This window comes from Dermochelys coriacea, chromosome 6 (genome assembly GCF_009764565.3).
Source record: "Dermochelys coriacea isolate rDerCor1 chromosome 6, rDerCor1.pri.v4, whole genome shotgun sequence".
Lineage (NCBI taxonomy): Eukaryota > Metazoa > Chordata > Testudines > Dermochelyidae > Dermochelys > Dermochelys coriacea.
The window spans coordinates 123,001,805-123,020,895 of record NC_050073.1 but is presented as its reverse complement, the minus strand read 5'-3'; the positions used below and the strand labels follow the sequence as shown (position 1 = coordinate 123,020,895).

Genomic DNA, 19,091 nt, shown 5'->3' with positions numbered 1-19,091 from the left:
CTGGAGGATGTAGATAAACTGAGTGGCCAAGCACCACCGAGCCAAAGGCAGTGGCACTCCTGTTCTCCTGCCATCCATGGGAGAGAACAAGTATAAGGTACAAGCTATGTGCTGTCCAAAGGCACATCTTGATGTCAGTGGCTCACCAGTGACCTGGGTCATTACATTTAATCTTCCAAACTGCCCTGTTCCACAAAGGTTCTCACCCCTTCTAGCAGCTGCTGAGGTTTTTCTTACACTATTGAGAACACTCTAGTGGATAAGAATGGTGTTAAATGTACAGAAAGACAGTGCTCCAAAGGCAGGAGGAGTTCACCATCAGGTTCAGATCTTTTATATGCTGCTGTTGTGAAACGGTTTTCTTTGACCAAGCACATACCTGTACATTCCTGTTCAGACTGACGGCAGGGAAGAACAGGCCCTCCATGTTCTCAAAAGCCACAGGACCTTGCTGATCTTCGTTGATGGAAAATGTTAGGGTCCTCCTAGTTAAGTCAAGGAGCACTCCAACTGTGGCACCTTTTGTTATTCCCCCTTCGGTCCTGTTGGGGAAAGAGGAAGTCAGATGATGTGCATCACTTAATGCCATCACTGTCCTTGCTACAAAGTTTGTATGGAATGGCTTCCCTGAAATGCACAAAACAACACCCCCCCCCCCGATCAGAGCCGGATTTACACCTTATGCGCCGCTAGGCACAGCATCTTCAGTGTCCCCACGCCTACAGCTGACCTTCATGTTTCACAGTTTTAGAGAGTATGGTGCCCGTAGAATGCTGGCGCCCCTAATTTGAAATCCAGCCCTGTCCCTGATTCCTGGCAGTGTCCAGTGAAACAGTATAATCTAAAAACACTTCAAGGGACAAATACACGTGAACACAGTAACTGCACAATACAGTAGCCCAATGACGATGGGCCAGATTCTGCCCCTTGGATACACACACAGAGCTCCCGTTATCTTCAATGGAAGTGTCTGCAGGGAGGTGCGTCTCAGGGCGGAATTGTGCCCCAGAGGACAATCACATAGTTTGCAGAGACGTGGGAAAAGACTGGCTTCTCTGAACTTTTAAAACTGCGACTCAGCCATTCATAAGGAGCCACCTGGGAAGTCACTGGGTGTTTGCCAGGCTGAGGAATCAGTATGGATCCCCGAATTTGGCCCAAACTGTGGATTACAGAACCCATGATAAAAGTAGTAAGGCAACCATTACACAATCAGAGCATCTCCCGGAATCATATACACTAGTGCCATAAGACTGTGCCACACACCGAAGTCTGGTGTTCCACAACACATAACGAACATCACAGTCTATCACCACTTTTAAAATTCTAGTCTGTATTACACTGAGTCTCACTTTTCACTTAGAAGCTGAGGCCCTGATCCAGCTCCCATTGCAGACAATGCAAAGACTCCCAAACCCTATGGGTGAGTCCCAAGGGCCATAAAATAGCTTTGCACTGTACAGGAAACTCTTGTTCCCATGTTAAGATTGAGAGTAACAATGGACAGCCTAATGGACCCAACTTAATACCATTACACATTCCTCCACTGTATGGTGCCTGCAGATACTGTCCCTTGTTCCTTTCCCTCCAGGTAAGGAAGCGTCATAGGGAATTATGTGGAGGGAACATGTAGGAGACAAAAGGGTAACATGCTGTCACTTTAAAAGTAAGGCAGAGCCACAGGAGCTATGAGACCCGCTCCACAGTGTATTCTAAGATGGTTGCACATGCCAGTCTCATCTCAAACACAAACACAATCAGAATAATCCTCTGAGCTCAATGCTAATGGCATCCAGGTGGGTCTCACCCACCTACAACCCCCTAGGTTGAGCAGAGCACGTCCATCTACTCATCTGGTCTAGTGGTGGCCAACTGCACTCAGTTGTTAACCATATGCTACCAGTGACAGGGCGGAAGAGCCTGTGGGAAGCATGCACTGCTTACAAAATAAGCATACAATCCTGACACACTGGCCTGCACGGATAAATGGAGACAGAATTTCTACATCTCAGCACAGCACTCTGGATGGTATAAAAGTGATAAAGGTTTATAAGCACGAGTGTGGGATGAGTGCACTACTCACGGGTGTGAAATGTTCTGCACAGATAGAGGGATAAATGCTCAGAGGACTAGGAAGCAGAGAGAGATCAGGATCATTTCATTCTTAGTACAGTAGGTGAAGAGTTCTCGTAGCAGGTACAATACCAAGGATGCCTGAACTGCCCCTAGTTTATGCTAAGCTTAAGGACTTCACTTTAGGCTCTAGGGAGCAAATCCATTCCCAGTATACATGTGTTCAGCTGCCATTGAAGAGTGGCTAACATCAGGATTGAGTTTGGGCCTTGATCTCTGAGAGAAAGACAGTCTAGAGAAGACCTGATTCCAGGGTTTGTGGCATACCTGTTGGTGTGTGAATTGTTGTGCATGAACCAGCTCCGGTTATTGTCCACATACATTGCCCAGGCTTTGTCGTCCTTTCCTAGCATGACATCCTTGAGGACATCAACACGAGCCACGCCAAAGGCCGGGTCTGGGTGGTTATCGTAACGATCGATCGACAGCTCCCAATAATGGAGCCCTTTGGAAAAGCCAGTTTTCCCCAGCACAACCCTGTCATCATAGCTGTTACAGGTGACAGTCAGGTTGTCATTGGAAAAGAGGATGTCAGAGTGTGCAGAGCCGGGATCGAACGAAAACCAGGCCACTGGAAATACACAAAGGATAGCGGTTTAGTACGGCTGAAACAACCCATTCCAGCAACAAAGCCACACAGATGGGATGAGAAGCACCACGCGCCAACTTGCAGGAAGGAAGCTCAACCAGCAGTGGGCTTAGGCTGTGCTTATCACCAAGTACAGCAGGGAACTGGCTCTCTATAAACTCAGAGGAAAGTAAAGAGAGACTGGACTGGCTCAGTAGAATTTACCCTTGGGAGAAGTTCTCCTTGCTCACAAATTATCCCTGTGGGCATGGAATCACTGATGGAGGCTATTGATACCTGGGCCTGGCAACTGGCAGACCAGCAACACCAGAGTCATGGAGCCTGATCCTGCAAACTTTTACACAAAGGTTGGGGGGTGTTATGGGCTAGTGGGTAGGGCACAGGACTGGGATGCTGCAGAGCCCATTTCTATTCCTGGCTCTGCCACTGACTTGCTGTGTGACCTTGGGTGAGACACACTGCTTCCCTGTGTTCCTTTCCACCTGTTGCTGGTCCTATTTAGCCTTTAAGCTCTTTGGGGCCGGGACTGCCTTTCGCTACAGGTTTCTACAGCACCTAGCACAATGGAGACCTGACTTTGGTTGGGCCTCTAGGTAGTAGTGTAATACAAATATCAGTAATAGTTACTCTTACGACTAAAGATTACTCATGTGAGTAACGCTTTGAGGTTCAGGCTCAGTGTGGGAAGTGGGATTAAAGATTAGCAGACACTCTGTGTGAGTGTGCGTGAGGGGGGAGTGTTTGCAGGTCTAGTAATCAACAGCACACACAAAAATCTACATGGATAGGCAGATTAAACAACACCGAGTAACTTCCCTAGCGAGCCCTCAACCTTATTTTTATAAAATCTAGTTCATGTGAGCTCTGAAAAATGTTGAGAATCTCTAAATACACTGTGACTTGGATACAGTAAACCGGACAGGTGAAACATCACTTTTTTGACAATACACAGAGTAACAGAATTTCATAAACCACTATCCACGCTTCATATGTGATTTCTTCTCTCCTGTGGTCTTTTGTCCATTTAATGTAGTTCAAACGTGAACTGACATATCCACAACACAGTCTCACACCTGGGCACATATTCTCACCCAAGTAAACACTGCTTGAAATTAAAACAGAGTTATTCATTGCTTTACTGAGTCTTTTCACGAGCTAGCTCAATTACTGGTTTTATAGCTCAATATAAAGGGTTCCATACCTGCCACCAGTTTTTTAATGTCAACTGTTGTCATTCCAAATGAAAGGCATGCAGGAAAGAAACAGGAAGTAAAATTGGCATTTATTGAAATAAAGAATTCAGAAATATATTTTTGATCACATACTCTTCCATGTACTACATGAATCTTTTTTTTTTTCCATGTCCTGAAATTTGTTTATACACGGACTCACCATGGGCCTCCATTGTAAATGAAGTGTACGTTAAACTACATGGTGCATGAATCATTTGGTGAATTTAGCTGAGGTGGGTCATCTTAAAAGGGTTTGCTTTTTCCAAAACGAATTAAGGGCCCTGATTTTGCAAGCTGCAGAGCACTTGCTATTCCAACAGAAATCACCAAGAAATGCAGATTTTCAGCACCTGTAAAAATCAGACCAAACTCCTGATTCAGCCAGGTCAATGTCTAACTTTGAGTGCATGAATAATCCAATTAGCTTCAATGGGACTAATCATGTACTTAAAGTCTGACACATGCTTAAGTACCTTAGTGAGGTACAGTCCAAATGTATTTTATTTTAAGGATAAAAGTTTGATGGGGAGTCAATTTCCACAGCCCAGCTTCAGGTTTCTCTTTAAAACCAACAAGTGGAAGAACTTAAAATTCCTTTAATACCAAACCAAAATGACCCTTTCTCATTCAAATCACTGGGATGGAATTTGAGAAACAGGGTGTAAAGTAGGAAACAGTCTTTGATTATAGTGAGCTGTTTATTTACTTTGTCAAAAAAAGACTTAACATAAAAATAAAAAAATGACCAACAAAGTATGAACCACTTAATTGTAATAAATATACTTGCCTAATTGAGAGTAAGGCGCTGACTGTGTCTCAAAATTGCATCCTATAAAGAGATACTATATTTCACACATCAAAGCTAAGACGTAACAACCAGTCTCACAAAAAATACTTGTAAATACTTACAAAATTATCCATTTAATCCAAATCACTTGAGGCCTGATTCATTAAAAGCCAAAGACCATGTTCAAGATTTTCAAAAGTGACTAGTGATTTTGGAAAAAGAAAAGGAGTACTTGTGGCACCTTAGAGACTAACAAATTTATTTGAGCATAAGCTTTCGTGAGCTACATCTCACTTCATCTTGAGATGTATTTCACGAAAGCTTATGCTCAAATAAATTTGTTAGTCTCTAAGGTGCCACAATTACTCCTTTTCTTTTTACAGATACAGACTAACACAGCTGCTACTCTGAAACTAGTGATTTTGGGTACCCAATTTAGAGACTCCTGGAAGGGGTCTGATTTTCAGAAAGAGCTGAACACTTGCTCTCTGACAATCAGGATCCTTTAAAGTGTCTCTGGGTGGGAACCTAAAAACCAAAAGTACCCAAAATCAAGATTGAAGATCCTGGCCTCTATTTTCATTAGAGTCCAATGGATTTTACTGGCCTCTGAAAAAGAGCCTCTAGCAGCAAAAAGTAAACGTTTTCCCCATTCAGTAAATCTCCTTACGGACGGCATGTTCAAAAATACTGTCCACAACTTCCTCTGGGGAAAGAAATCAGAACAAGATGGGTAGACAGCATCTGACTTAGAGAGAACTTTCTCCAGTAAGATGGAGAATATCTAGTTATTCTGCAAAAATCATTTGAAATCCACCGCCCCCCCCACAAAAAAGAGCAAGTGGATTAAGGTTGACCGAGCATTTGATCACTTTTCATGTTAACGTAGGTGAGTTTTATGTAGCTACATAACTCTAGTTTAGCTATTGCCATATTTTAAGAATAATTATGCTACAATGCCTCTCAGAGAGAGCTAAGCGTCATTATACAACATTACACTGAACATTTACTGATGGCATTTGGTACTCCTGAAAATTAGAGGCTGATCACTGAGCAGAGCCAGAGTGAGTGTGCACAGGTGCTATGCAACCTCCTTCCATGGTTCCCATGACATATCCTGGAGCTCTTATGCTCAGCCAGGAGACTGCTCTAACTACTGGCTGCAGACAGCTCCAAAGGGCTGAAACAGGGGATTGCATAGTGTAGGAGTTCACCACCCCTCTCCCCTTTTCCCCAGCTTCACTGATGGCTGGGGAGGACGTGGTGTGAAATCCTCCATATTGTCTGTGTGCGAAGGAAGGATTCTCCTTGCACTGAGGTAATCTGACTAGGGTCATTTACATCAACTCTATAGCCAGATTCTGCCAGCATTACAGGGCAAAGTGGCTGCACCACACCGGAGAATTGGGCCCAAATGTATCTAATTTGATGAAGACGCTATTGTAGCTTTGTATTGATTGTTCTTCCCATATTAATCCTTAGTGATTTATCGAGAAAAGGGGATATCTTTGCCCCTGGGGGAAAGAAGAACCAGTGTGGGAGTGATGCGATCCCATTTTGTCGGACTATGTTAGGGTTGGACTGCTCTGGATGGGTCTCAATCCCATTGGTTTCAATCTATTTGCATGGAAAAAATGGAGGCGTTTTCTCTTTGCCAATGTTTTCCTCTAGCACATTCACACTGGTCCCTCCAGTCAGGATACACCTTGTATATTTCTCATTGAGCCTCACGCTGCACTTAACTCCTGCTGTGTAAAACGGTGCAATGGTAGCTGAGGCAGTTTTAATGAATCATTCCCTGTGACCCCTTTTGAAAGGGTTCCCCTCCCCCCAGGTTTCTGGGATTGACTGTAATACAAATTAACCATCAGCAGGACAAATAAGAACAAAGTGGTCAGATGTGTTTGTAAAAATCCAACCTCTGTCCCCCATTCCCACCCGCTTCCTAGATCTCAGCCAGTGATCCCGAAGATACACACTCCACATACAGGTATTGATCAAAGCCGCTACAATAGATCTCGGTACATTGGACACAAAGTCAAAACGTCCAATAACAAAACATAGTTCAAGCCAGCAGCAGTACAATGAACAACAGAAAAGCACAAAGGAAAAAAGGTTGCTGACTGGGGGTAGGGACCCCTGTATGTTCTGGCAATGGTCATGCTGCAGCATTCCTCATTCCGAGTTGTGAGATGGAAACAAAATAAAAGGGACCCCACTCTCCCCTTGCTTAACCAGAGTAAATTGGGGGGTTACACCACTGGAGTGACACTGGTTTAAACCCGGCACGACAGGAGAATGAGGCCCTGGGATCTTAGAAATAAGAAATGTGCAAAAAGTTGATCTCCATGATTACGAAATAGCACCAAAGAGATCAGCTATGCCTGCCACTCCTTGTCCTAGTCCTGTTCACTGCAAGGTAAAGGAGACTCTGGCTGCACTTTGCACAGTGAATCAGCCTAAACCCTTGTCACAAACCACTAAGGCAAGGAATATGGAGGCAGGCAGGATACCTGGGGGGCTGTGTTTATAACCAACTGTCCTGCATGCTACTCGGAATTTAGTCATGTTCTTATTTCCTCCACTCCTCAGAAAAAGAGGCTTTAAATATCAGAGGGCCTGATTTTGCCAGGTATTGAGCACCCACCATGCAAAGTTAAGTCAGTGGGAGCGGTAGATACTCAGCACCTTTAAAAATAAGACTCTACCATCGTCAGATGAGAAGAGTTGTGGCTATGACCCATTCAATGCCCTGCTTGCTTTTGTGTTTGTTAACATACCTTTTTAAAAAGGTCTGTTCGGTCGAGGGTTAATTGAACAGCCTTAAAAAGAGTTGCAATGAACAAATCTTACAGTAGCAGCTGGCTTTCCTGGAACCTTCCCATATCTCCCCAGCATTCCCTCAGAGGCTTGTGCTAGGCGTATTCTTGTAATTCCAGGCTGGCTCCTCCCTTGGTCATAACAGCTATCACATAAGGAATTCTGCACTGCACCGGGGCTTGCTAATCAATGCCATTAATGACAGTGACAATGGTATTGTTGTTACATAGAAATATACACCACAAAGTTACATCATCCAAATTCCCTTCACTTCGGGAGCAGGCCACTGACAAACAGAATAACGTGTCCCCCTGGCATATGAATGTCATGGGGAAAAAACAAAACAAAAAACAAATAAATACTTCGGAGCTGCCCAAAAGCACAGATCAAGAGGAAATGCCAGACGTGCTCGGCTCACCGGCTGAATTCAGAGACTGCAAAGAAGAATGCAAGCTCAGCGGGTGGGACGAGGATCTTAGCTCAAAGTAGGATCTCCCCGAGAAGCTGGGTTGTAGATTAAGTGTGGAGGAGAAAGGACTCATTCTACGGAGCTGAAATCTTTCCAAAGGCACTGGAAAAGGGAGGGTCTGTTCTTCTGACTCTGTGTCTAAATGTAAGATCAATGCAAACCCCACATCAGAAATCTGCGGGCTGACTTCAAATCGTTACCGGAGCCGAGCCCCCGGTGCAAAACACAAACACTTTAGCATGCATAGGCTCAGCATGTGTGCTGGGCAGGAAGCCACAGGAAGTTCTGGAGCACAGATACCACTCAGTAATACCGTATCATTGACACTGTGACCAGTAAACATATCTGGGTCTTCAAAAACATCCCTGTGGAGCTGAAGACAAATCTGATCAGCGTTTCTTAGGCTAAATCCTCTTTTTAGCAAATGCTGGAAGGCGTCACAGTAACGTATCCCACCGCGGGAGATGCACATCTTACCATACCCAAGGCCCAGCAGATCTATTTTAAATGCTATCACATACTCTCTTGTCCATTGTACTCATCATAGAAAAGGGCATGCTGCTCAGGGTTTGTGTTGGGCTGGTAATCTGTCAATGCAGTTCTGCAAGGCTGATCTAAACTATGTTACTAAAAGTGCCCTCAAAAACCCACCTTACCCAAAGATGGTACAGGATGGTGTGTTTAACAACCTCAGAAGAGCCATACTGGGTCGGACCAATGGTCCGTCTAGTCCAGTATCTGGTCTTCCGACAGGGGCCAATGCCAGGTGCTTCAGAGGGAATGAACAGAACAGGTAATCATCGAGTGAACCATCCCCCGTTGTCCATTCCCAGTTTCCCATCTTGGCTAACAGCCATTGTTGGACTTACCCTCCATGAATGTATCCAGCTCTTTTTTGAACCCCACTATAGTTTTGGTTTTCACAACATCCCCTGGCAATGAGTTCCACAGGTTAAGAGTTTCTGGATAACTCTTTGTATCTATCAACACACACCTGATCCTCCCAATAGGAGTTTTGTTAGAGTTAACCTTGTGATCTGAAGGCCTGATCCAATGGCCACTGGAACTTCTGGGAGTCCTCCCATTCACTTCAATGGGCAGCGGATCTGTCTCACAGTGACTGCAGGCTACCACGCTGTGTAGGTGAGATTTCATTGTCACACCATGGCAATCCAGGTCTTTTGTGACCACCCTATTCCCAAAGTGCACTGTCATTATCCTGATGCCTGCCCCGACAGCCTTTCTGCACGTCATAGGCAGGCAGCTGTGGGCAGCTCTTGATGAAGCTGTGAGCATCCCTTGTCTGGTGATTCTGAAAGCTTGTGATACCCATGGGAAACCTGAGCTCCAAACCTTATTCTAGTTTGTTAACCTTTCAGAGGACTTCATGGTAACCTGCTCCACCAGAATGGAGAGTCAAGTCATTCAGAGCCAGCATGCAGCAGCTTGCCCTAGCACAAAGCCTTACATGATAATTGGGTCTTACGATGGCGCCTGGATGCAGCTTGGTCAAATGAGAATATTGAGCTGATAGAAAAGGCAGAGGGACGCTGGGTGATAGCGGGAGGGAAGGAGGAGATGAGATCTGAGCATAAGGGTCTGCAACATGTACACCTGCCTTAAAGGGTACTTGATCTTTTGTGTCTGCCAACCCTACGACAGGGTAACAGCTTTGGAGATGCCTCTGTGCTGTCAGAGACTGCTCTGGCACTCAGTGTCTGGAATGAATTCTGCTCTCACACAGAGTCATGCTGTCACACTTCTGTTAAACCAGATCTAAGGTCTCCATCCCCAGCAATACTGCTCCCTACTGGGGAAGGCAGGTTGCCCGTCATTCCTGCTGTGTTCTAATCCTCACCTTCTGCACTGCTCAGTGAATCCGAGTTACCTCTTGCTTGGCTTGTCCTTTGCCCTCATGAAAACCGGCTGATTGTGTGAGGGTCTGCTTGTGTCCTAATCAGATCTGAAGGTTTTACTGAGCAGTGCACTAGAACCAGGCCGTTCTGTAAGACCTCTCTTGGAAGCCAGTTTCACTGGAGCTCTAAAACCTCTATGAAATCACCTACTCTGGGCACCACAAAGATAAGAAAAGATGGACCGAAAAATAAATCGGGGGCTGAACCTCATCCAAGGATCTCATTAGCAACCAACAGCAGAATTAAGTCTGTCTAGTCCACATTTACAGTACCAATGCCCTGTAAACCTGCTAAGGGAGGGTGACATAAATTGTTATCCGAGAACAGACAGGAGACATGTCTGCTTGAATATCTCTTTCTAGGGCTACCCATACAATAACTTGCCACCAACTTGGGGAGATGAAAGGATCTCAAGCTATCATGCAGCCGCAATGGCGTTCAGTTCCTTGCTAACAACAGCAGACAAACAGCTGCCATTTTTAGGTCGGATGGTTAAATACAGGGTATGTGGCTCTTCCTGTCTGGGAAACAAAAAGGCTACTTGGAGAAAGTTTTTGCTCATCTTGTGGGACTGTCTGCTTAAAATGGCTCTGTGCTTTTAACATCCTCATAGCTAGGAGTCCATCCGACCCTGCTGCAGGCATCTAGCATGACCCTTAAAAGAGCAAACTGTAATCTCTTAAAATGGACAGCAAAATTGCTCTTTAAGACAACCGAGAGCATGTTTATCAGGATTGTCTGTCCGTCAGATTTATGAGGTCCCTACCACCTTGGGAATCTATTGCCTGGGAACAGTCCCATTGGCTTTGAGGAGCATTTTCATGCGTGTGCTTACAGCTAAGCATAGGCTGAAGTACTGAGCTGGATCGAGGCCTATGTCTACAGATGCCGTGACACTTGAGCTTATTACCCTTGCCCTGTTCATAAATACTCGAATCTCTGTGGAACCTGTCTTGAAACTCAACGTTTTTATTTTACAAAACACGCCCTACCAGTCTCCTGCAGCTTGGACCGTCCTATTCTTCATGCAGGGTGAAAGTGCCCAGAGAGATACTAGCACACTGCTACCTCCTCCCCCCTCGGTGAGGTTTCCCCAGATCGTCCCCTCTGAGTCTCCTGCCCCACTTGCTCCTCACACTGTCTCCCTAGTTAAGAGAGAAAACTTATTTCACTGCTCCTGTGGCTGTACGACAGGTCGTGATGGGGGCATGGCACATGAAGCCCCATGGTTCCCTAGGGTCTATTTCAGTGCGCATTGACGTCAACAGAAAGACTCCCTTTGACTTCAGTGGAATTTGGATCAGTACCTTTATGCCAGAGCTGGAAATCAGTAATTAAACAAATGAACCAGACCTCCAAGTGCCTTCAGCTGAGCAGTCAGTAACGAGTTACTAACGAGAGATTAACAACGGTAACAGCATGGCCGTGTTCCGAACCATCTTCTTCTCTTTGCTCCTTCCTCTTCTTTTCTTCTCACTTCCCCTCCTACTAAAATGCTCCAGTCGTTTGCGGAGCAGAGCAGAAGGGAAAAGCACTCTGCCAAACCCATGCTCATGAAAATCTGCACTCAACAGCCCAATTCTGCAGTATAGGTCAGAAATTATACCCCAAACCACTTGTCTGTTCAATGACTCACCCAGATACACTTAAGCTGAATACAGGCACAATTTGTTTCTTTGTTTTGGGCCCAAAGAGTTCGGAGTGCCTCTGAGAGGAGAAAATGCTTTGGGACACATTTAGCTCTTCTTTTTCGTTGGAATAACAAAAAAGGAGCCATTCAGTAAAAAGACTCCACTGAACAAAAGATCTGTTTCTGAAAGCCTGTCTCCTGGCAAATGCTGGAGAGAAGGCTCCAAGCACAACTCCATTGCGCTGGGACCATCAACAGAATCCTTCTGATGGGTTCCTTTATCTGAGGCCTGCGCCATGTGGATAGCCTTGGACCTTTTGGATCCCACAATGCAAATATCCACCCAGAGGAAACCTGAGTCATAGGGATGGAGCAGGGGCTCCTGCACATTCCTGACCTGGGCTAGTTAAAGCAGTTTAACCCTGGCCACCCCAATTGTTTTGGTGGACAAATTCCATTCCCCAGGTTTGAATGATTCATGTAACAAGGGTTTTCCCTTCGCCATTGCTTTGGGCAGGAAGCTGAATATCAAAAGCTGCTTATGGAATAAAAACTGGAGAGGAATGGGAGGCCCTGTTGTGTGTTGTAAAGGCCCAATCCAGCTCCCGGTGCTGTCACTGAGAGTCTCTCTCTTGACGGTAATAGCGGGCCTTGACGATCCTTGGTATGTTCTGCACTATTTTCTCTTTGCAAAATAACTACTAGGGGGTAGAAACTTCCAAAAGTGGCTAACTGAGTTAGGATCACAAATCCCACTGACTTTCACCTGGACTTGTGTTTCCAAGAGCCTTGGGAAATCCCCTACCTTAATCGAACAGTGCAAAGCCTGTAGCGACTGCAGAGTTAGAACCACTGAAGTTCCCATATCCATGGCAGTGGGGAGATGTTCACTGTTCCTTATTTCTCCCTGGAACACGGAACTCTGCAGTGCGCTCCCCCACTGAGGTTTGGTTTTTAGCTTGGTTACATTTCCTTCTGCCTTCTCCAACCGCCGTGATGAATCCCGGCATCCCTCTGGAGTTTCACAGGAAGCACCCCCGTCCAAGCAGCCTGCCATCCTTCCATCCCTGTTCAATTATCCCTGACCCCGGTATGCCTGTGCAGAGTGTGGGACTTAAAAGGAGGAAGAGGAAGGGAGGTCCCTGGGGAAGGTCCCACAATCTCCTGGTTAAGGAGGAGAGCAGATGGGCTGGCTGGGGAGGAGAGTGTACAGGCTGCTCCTGTCTGGGGGCAGGAAGCCTGGCTGAGGACTGTGGTGGGCCAGAGCAGGAGGGGGCTCTCGGACCAGCTCGTTGAGTGGACCAGGACCCAAGTACCTGTTGGTGGGGCACTGAGATAGGTTGTTTGTTGCAGCAGGGGCCAACCTGCCAGGAAGGGGAGCTGAACATTGAGCCTGTGTCCAATACCCCTTTTTCAGGGCTTTGTGGGACTTTTTTGGAAGGACTCTGGTCCCCTGGAAGGGCTGAATGTTTTAAGGTGGCTTGGTCAGAGGAGGCTGCAGATTGTTGTGGGGAAACTGAAGCCGACATGCTGTCACACCAGGTGTTACCAGCTACACACCCAACTCCCATAGCCTAAGGCATGGGGGGGCGGATGTGGGGAAAGGGAGGTGGAAGTGCCATAGCATTGGCTCTCCCTGCGAGGGGGCGTGCTGGGATGACAAGATGTGTAACAAGAGGGGCTCATCATTTCTCTTGCATTGGCTTTTTAGTTTGTGTAACAGGGAGACTTCGAAACAAAACCCACCTCCTTGTGCCCTGGCCAGCAATGGCTTCCCTAGATGGGTGCAGAGCCAGGTGTAGCCAGCTATATACCGTACTCCCATAGCATATGGCATGTGGGGTCATGTTGGGGGCAAGAGACTCAGTTAAGCATCACTGCACTCTGGCAATCTACAGCTGCTGGAACTGCCCTTTGTGTCTGCTGACAGCTGGGTTCAAATTAGAACAGCCCTAAAGCTGCTCTAACTTCCACCACGGGCAGGGCAGGATCAGGGGGCTGAGGGAAGAGTGGGACCTGAAGATGGATCCACAGATTAAGGGTGGCATCAGTAGATGTTTCTCTGCCCTCTGAGTCGGTACTGAACCAATGTCCCCTGAACAGTGTTGAAGGGGCCTGCGCTGCTGGAGATGCTCTCTCATGAGTGGGACATACAGCTAACATCCGCACCACATACTGCCATTAAAGAGCCATGGCTCTTCTGTCAGATATGGATTATAGTGGCAGTGCCTGGGCTAGATTCTAAGGAGGTGTTCTGCCTACCTAAATTCCCTGTTCTCCAGAGCTCCCCAGCGTTCACTGTTCTCACTCAGACAACGTACAGTAAGATCTCATTTTCCTAGAGCTATTCTTCCATGAACAGTCTGGTTTGGGGTCTCTCTTTCCTTCTCTCCCTTTCTGCTCAGTGCTGGGCTTCTCTTTTACACACAGGCAGAGGGCTTTGAAAACCAGCAGTGAGCGGATTTGGGGTTTCTTGGTAAACTGCAGCAATGACTTGAGTTCTGAAGCTGGACACCGCAAGAGATGGTCCTAGACCGACCAGAGGGAGTTCTTTGGGTGCAGATGCAGTATTTTTACACACAGTATAAATATGGATTTAGCAAGGTGGAGGCAAGTGAGGTGCCTCTCTGAATTAAGATTTCCCCATGAAAGGATGGCCTGATTTGGATCTCCCTATGTCCGCTATAGATCAGGGGTGGCCCTCGTGAAGTCCCTAGAGTTATATGGTTATAAAAGCAGCATGAGATCACAGCCTGGTTCAGTGTCTTCAGCTCATTAGGTATCTCCTGGAATACAGCCCCAGTTCTGCCACTCAGGTCGGGAAGGGTACATCTCCATTTCAGGATACAGGCAATTAGACACTCACATCCTGCTGCGGTTACCAGGAATTGAGGACCTTCTAGTACAAGTGCTGAAGAAATGCTCTGGGGGCCAGATCTGCGGGTTTGGCTGAGCTCCACTCAGTGTAGGAGCCAAGGGGTGTGTGGATTTATACAATCCTCAGGGCAGTCAAGGGCCAATCTGACCCCTAACATAAATAAAAGCAGCCCCAGTGCTGCTCTCACTTACGCTGGCTGGTAATGACCCCCTAATGTCTGTGATGCAGCTGGGGGTGCAAGAGGTTATGGTACTCTGGCCACACCCCTGCCGGTCCCTGTGCTGGTGAGGGTTGGGACTGGTTGGTTTTGAGCTGCCACAGCGCTCTAAGCCAGCTGGGGGTCCCTCCACACTTGAAAATCTCTGCTTAGCACAGCTGTCCAGCTTTCCCTTTGGCAGCAGGAGTGGTGCAGAAGAGCTTCGTCGAGGGCCCTAAATGTTCCAACTCTTTTGGAGATGGTTTGTCGTTCTGTACATCCTGTGAGCTCTAGGGAAAATACGGCACTTTTCATGGGCCACACATCGGTCTACGCCAACACACACACAACTCATGCGGACGCCAGCAGGGGACGCATGTATGTGTCGGAGGCCAAGATATGGCCCATGATTTGTAATGAAAAGACTTGCTTCTCCAGCAGCTCAGATAAGGAGGAAGAGCAGCCCTTGCTCCAGCTTCTCTCTGCTCTGTCTTCTGAGACATGTCACTACACTTCATCCATCTGTATTGCCGACATACTCAGAACAAAGGGAAACATCATGGCTTCCTTCTGAACAATAGGCGTCATCTTCTGATGCACGACAAGTCAGAGACGTGAAAATGGCTACATCCGAATCTGCTCCTATGCGTCTGTGCCGATGTTTCTGATCACAACACCTTTTTCCTTGACAACATGCAAAAGCTGCAGCTCCTGCATACGGACAGGCTGTGTTTAAATTGCCTTATGCACCATCAACAGAACGACTAGTTACATTCTGGTTCCAGTATCTCTAGCACTAACGATAACTGCATGAAGTGGAAGGCGAATGGCTTGGTTTTCTAGAGGCAGGCTAAGCTTGCAGTGCTGGCGGTTAGAGACACCTGGATTTGGCTTGAAAAATGGAGCGATGTGGGTCTGGAAATTATGGAAAGAGAATACCTTTAGGTGTGGAGAACTAAAAAAAAAAAAAAAGATCACTTTTCTGCTAATAACTATACTTTAAAGGACTGCAGACGTGCTGGCACTGAGATAACAGCCTTTATCATGAGATTATTACCTGCTGTTTCTAACTCCCAAGTCATTTGTCTAAACTAGCTGTCTGACTCCTGACCTGAATGTCAGAATCAAGCCTATCTTCCAAGATGGATAAATTGCCTGGTGTGACAGATGTATTTAAAGGCAGGAAGAGAAAGGTTTCCCTCTGGTTATGCTTAACAGCAGCATTTAATATTCTAACCAAGGCAGCTGAAGGAGGTGGATGTAATCACCTTTGTACATGGAATTGGTGCGGCTTTGCTGTTATATAGAAAGAACCTCAGACGGTCCCACAGTCTCTCTCATCCTTACAGTACACCACAGAGTGTGTAACTGAACACCAGACATTACAATCATAGCGCAACCAAGCACGATCCTTGGTGTCTCAGGAATTTTTTTTTAAATTTAAAGGGAATTAAAGACATTTGACCTTCATTTTAAAATAATATAACTCCATCCAAGGTGTGAATCTGTCGTCATTCAAATCCTAAACGCTCTTCTGAGTGAGTGCCTGTCATTACATCACCAGCTCTCCTCCCAAGAGGGCGCTGTAATTCACTAAATATATTCAGCGAAGGAAAGGCCTGGAAGACAATTGCTGACACTGCTCTAGCCTGTTGACATAACCTTTAGTCTTCCTGTCACAGTCACTTTTTTTGCAATGTTTGGCTTTTTAAATCTGGAGCCATGGAATTACTCCTTGCATCGCAATGCTAAGCGACGTGGATTTTATGGACCCTATGTGTGGGCAGCACTGTCTCTGGTGTATCATTTCACAATGACATTGCTCAAGTATCTTACCCTCGGAAGTCTGTAGGACCAGCGTCTTGCTGTACTGGCTGACTCCTGTTTTGTTGAAGGCTTTGACGCGAGCACTGTATGTGCTGTTGAAGTGCAGACCATCCACAGTGCACATCGTTTCTTTCCCAACGTACACCTCCTAGTTAGCAAACAAAGAGCTGCGTTAGGATCGGAAGCACACGCTCTGCAGTGCAGACTTCCTAAGAAGATTTGCTGTACAGTGTTTCCACAGCTTGCTCAAACACAGATATGCAAGTAATGCACTTTTTGGTCATGCTTTACGCTGTCTGCCACAGGGCAAGAGATGGATGAGATTCACCAGCGCTGGATAGCACAACATGGTAAGTTTGGGTCTAGATAAAATGATCCTATGGCTTGCCACTGGAGCTCTGACAAACCTACCAGGTAAAACCAGTTGCTGTACAGTAAGGCCATTGCTGTTCATGTTGGACCAAATCCTGAAATCCTTCCTCAAGCAAAACTCCCAGAGAAGTCCAGGGGAGTTTTGCCTAAGTGAAGAAAGATTATAAACTCAATGAAGTTCTGTAATTGGAAACTTGCACCTAGACTCTACTTCCTTGTAAACTTAGGTGGCAGGACCAATGCTTTTCTGAACATACATAAGAATGGCCACATTGGGTCAGATCAAAGGTCCATCTAACCCAGGGTCCTGTCTTCCGACAGCAGTCAATGCTAGGAGCCCCAGAGGGAACGAACAGAACAGGTAACCATCAAGTGATCCATCCCGTCGCCCATTCCCAGCTTCTGGCAAACAGAGGCTACTGAAAGACAGAATTATTCCACAGATCAATTCACCAATGTGTTATTTTGATGCCAGTGTAACTCGGTTCAGATGAACAATGTCACAATGGCCTAATGCTGGAGTGACCAGCAATGAATCAAGCCCACAGACTACTAAATCCTCGAACACGTCAATTACAGTATTTGCTTTTAATCAGAGGGGATGTGATTTAAGCTTCTGCCTGCTTTTGTTTCTGTTGCTGGGGAAGGGGTTTTCTTGGTTTCCTGGGGAAATATCCTCCACTCTCTCCTTTCTTCCAGGAATCCTTTGTGTATCTCTGCTGGGAGTAACAGACTGGAGTAGCGTGCATTTGTTTAAACAGTCTCTGCTTAAATATGGACGTCTTGTTTTCAGGGTACTGCACATTTCTCCAGGCCTTTAGGGCCTAACTGACCCATGAGACTCCTTTGGGAAAAGTCCCATGGACAAAGAACACAAAATTCTGCTCTATATCTTTTCCCTCAATCTTGAGCAGATTAATTAAATTAGGCACCATTACTGGTAGTTACGTAAATTGCAGCTCTCCTCAGGTACTGTGTTACCTGTCAGCACTCAGTAGTTAGCAGTGCAAGCTTAGCTGTGAACTCACTTTACTGAGCAAATGCAATAAAAAGTGAAATACACCTGGCACTGGATTACAGAAAATGCTTCACAGCTGTGTTCTAATGCTCTTACAGAAACGTGGGGTTTATTACTGCCTCACTTAACATACTGGGTTCCCATTTTATCATCACATCACTGTCCAACAGAACACTCATTTGATGTGATTATTAGAAAACAAACTGCCACTGAACAGCTTAATCACTTTGAGTGCCCTGGCATGTGGGTCAGCCCCGACCATAAACACTTCAGCTCACTTTTACATCAATTTTTTCTCGGTCTTTTTTAATGATTTCATAAAATCTGGCTGTTTGGATTTAATGCACTGTCTAACCTAATGATTGGTAAATTAGAGAAAAACCACACCCAGAACTTTCAGGGGCGGGGGCCCAAATCCCTGGATTCAAACTCTTCCCTTCTGGCTTGGGGTCCAACTCAGAACAACTCCGGAGGTGCATACCTTTTGGTTTCAGTTTGGATAAGGCCAATCTCATCCATTGTACTGGAGCCAAAATCTCTAAACTCACCATTCCCATCTTCCCCTGGCCCCTCCAAAATAACCCCAGCTAGTGATGCTCTCCCACATCACGGAGATGTTCATGAGAGTTAACTCATTAGTGAGTGTCAAGTGCTTCGAAATCCCCAGATAGAAAAGAAAAATATTATTCGCTGCAGCACATAAACAGGTCAGATCTGTTTTTGGCAGACTCTGACACGCCTCACGGACAGAGTGCTTGGCTATACATTGATTTGCACTTCTGCATACATGGAAATGGCTGAGATGCTGGCGTGAGGAGAAATAGCAGCTGCATCTCCAAGCACAAGTGGATAACACAGCAGATCTTGTCGGGCATGTCAGGAGCAAAGCCTTAAGGACTCAGGCAAACCCATTATTCTTTATTGTTGCAACTATGGTTGAAAACCCAGAATTGCTCTGATCAGGAGTAATTATTGCTTGAGACAGTCCAACTTGCCAAGTATTTGTCAAATAAACTATGTGATAAGATTTAAATTTTGTATCGTAAATGGCTTCTGAAGACGTGACCCCAGGGTTTGGAATCCACTTAGTGATTTGATTGGCCGGTGATGCTTTTCTTCTGGATAATCTCCACTGTTATCTGAAAGATCCTACGACTTAACGAATAGCTTTGCCACACGGGAGGCAAAGCTGATTCTAAACCATCTTTTGCCTCCCACTATCCT

At 46.0% G+C, this 19,091-nt stretch overlaps 1 protein-coding gene across 1 annotated transcript in view; it reads right to left on the bottom strand.

Annotated features, from left to right (window-relative positions):
• Positions 1-19,091, bottom strand: part of TRIM9 (tripartite motif containing 9) — a 123,121-nt gene that overhangs the window by 5,980 nt on the left and 98,050 nt on the right. Inside the window, exons 7-12 of the mRNA XM_043515908.1 lie at positions 16,487-16,625; positions 7,980-8,168; positions 4,742-4,783; positions 3,924-3,947; positions 2,401-2,704; positions 380-542 (exon numbers count right to left, since the gene is read on the bottom strand). Of these exons, the coding sequence (XP_043371843.1) occupies positions 380-542; positions 2,401-2,704; positions 3,924-3,947; positions 4,742-4,783; positions 7,980-8,168; positions 16,487-16,625 (861 nt within the window). The remainder of the gene's footprint in view (positions 1-379; positions 543-2,400; positions 2,705-3,923; positions 3,948-4,741; positions 4,784-7,979; positions 8,169-16,486; positions 16,626-19,091) is intronic.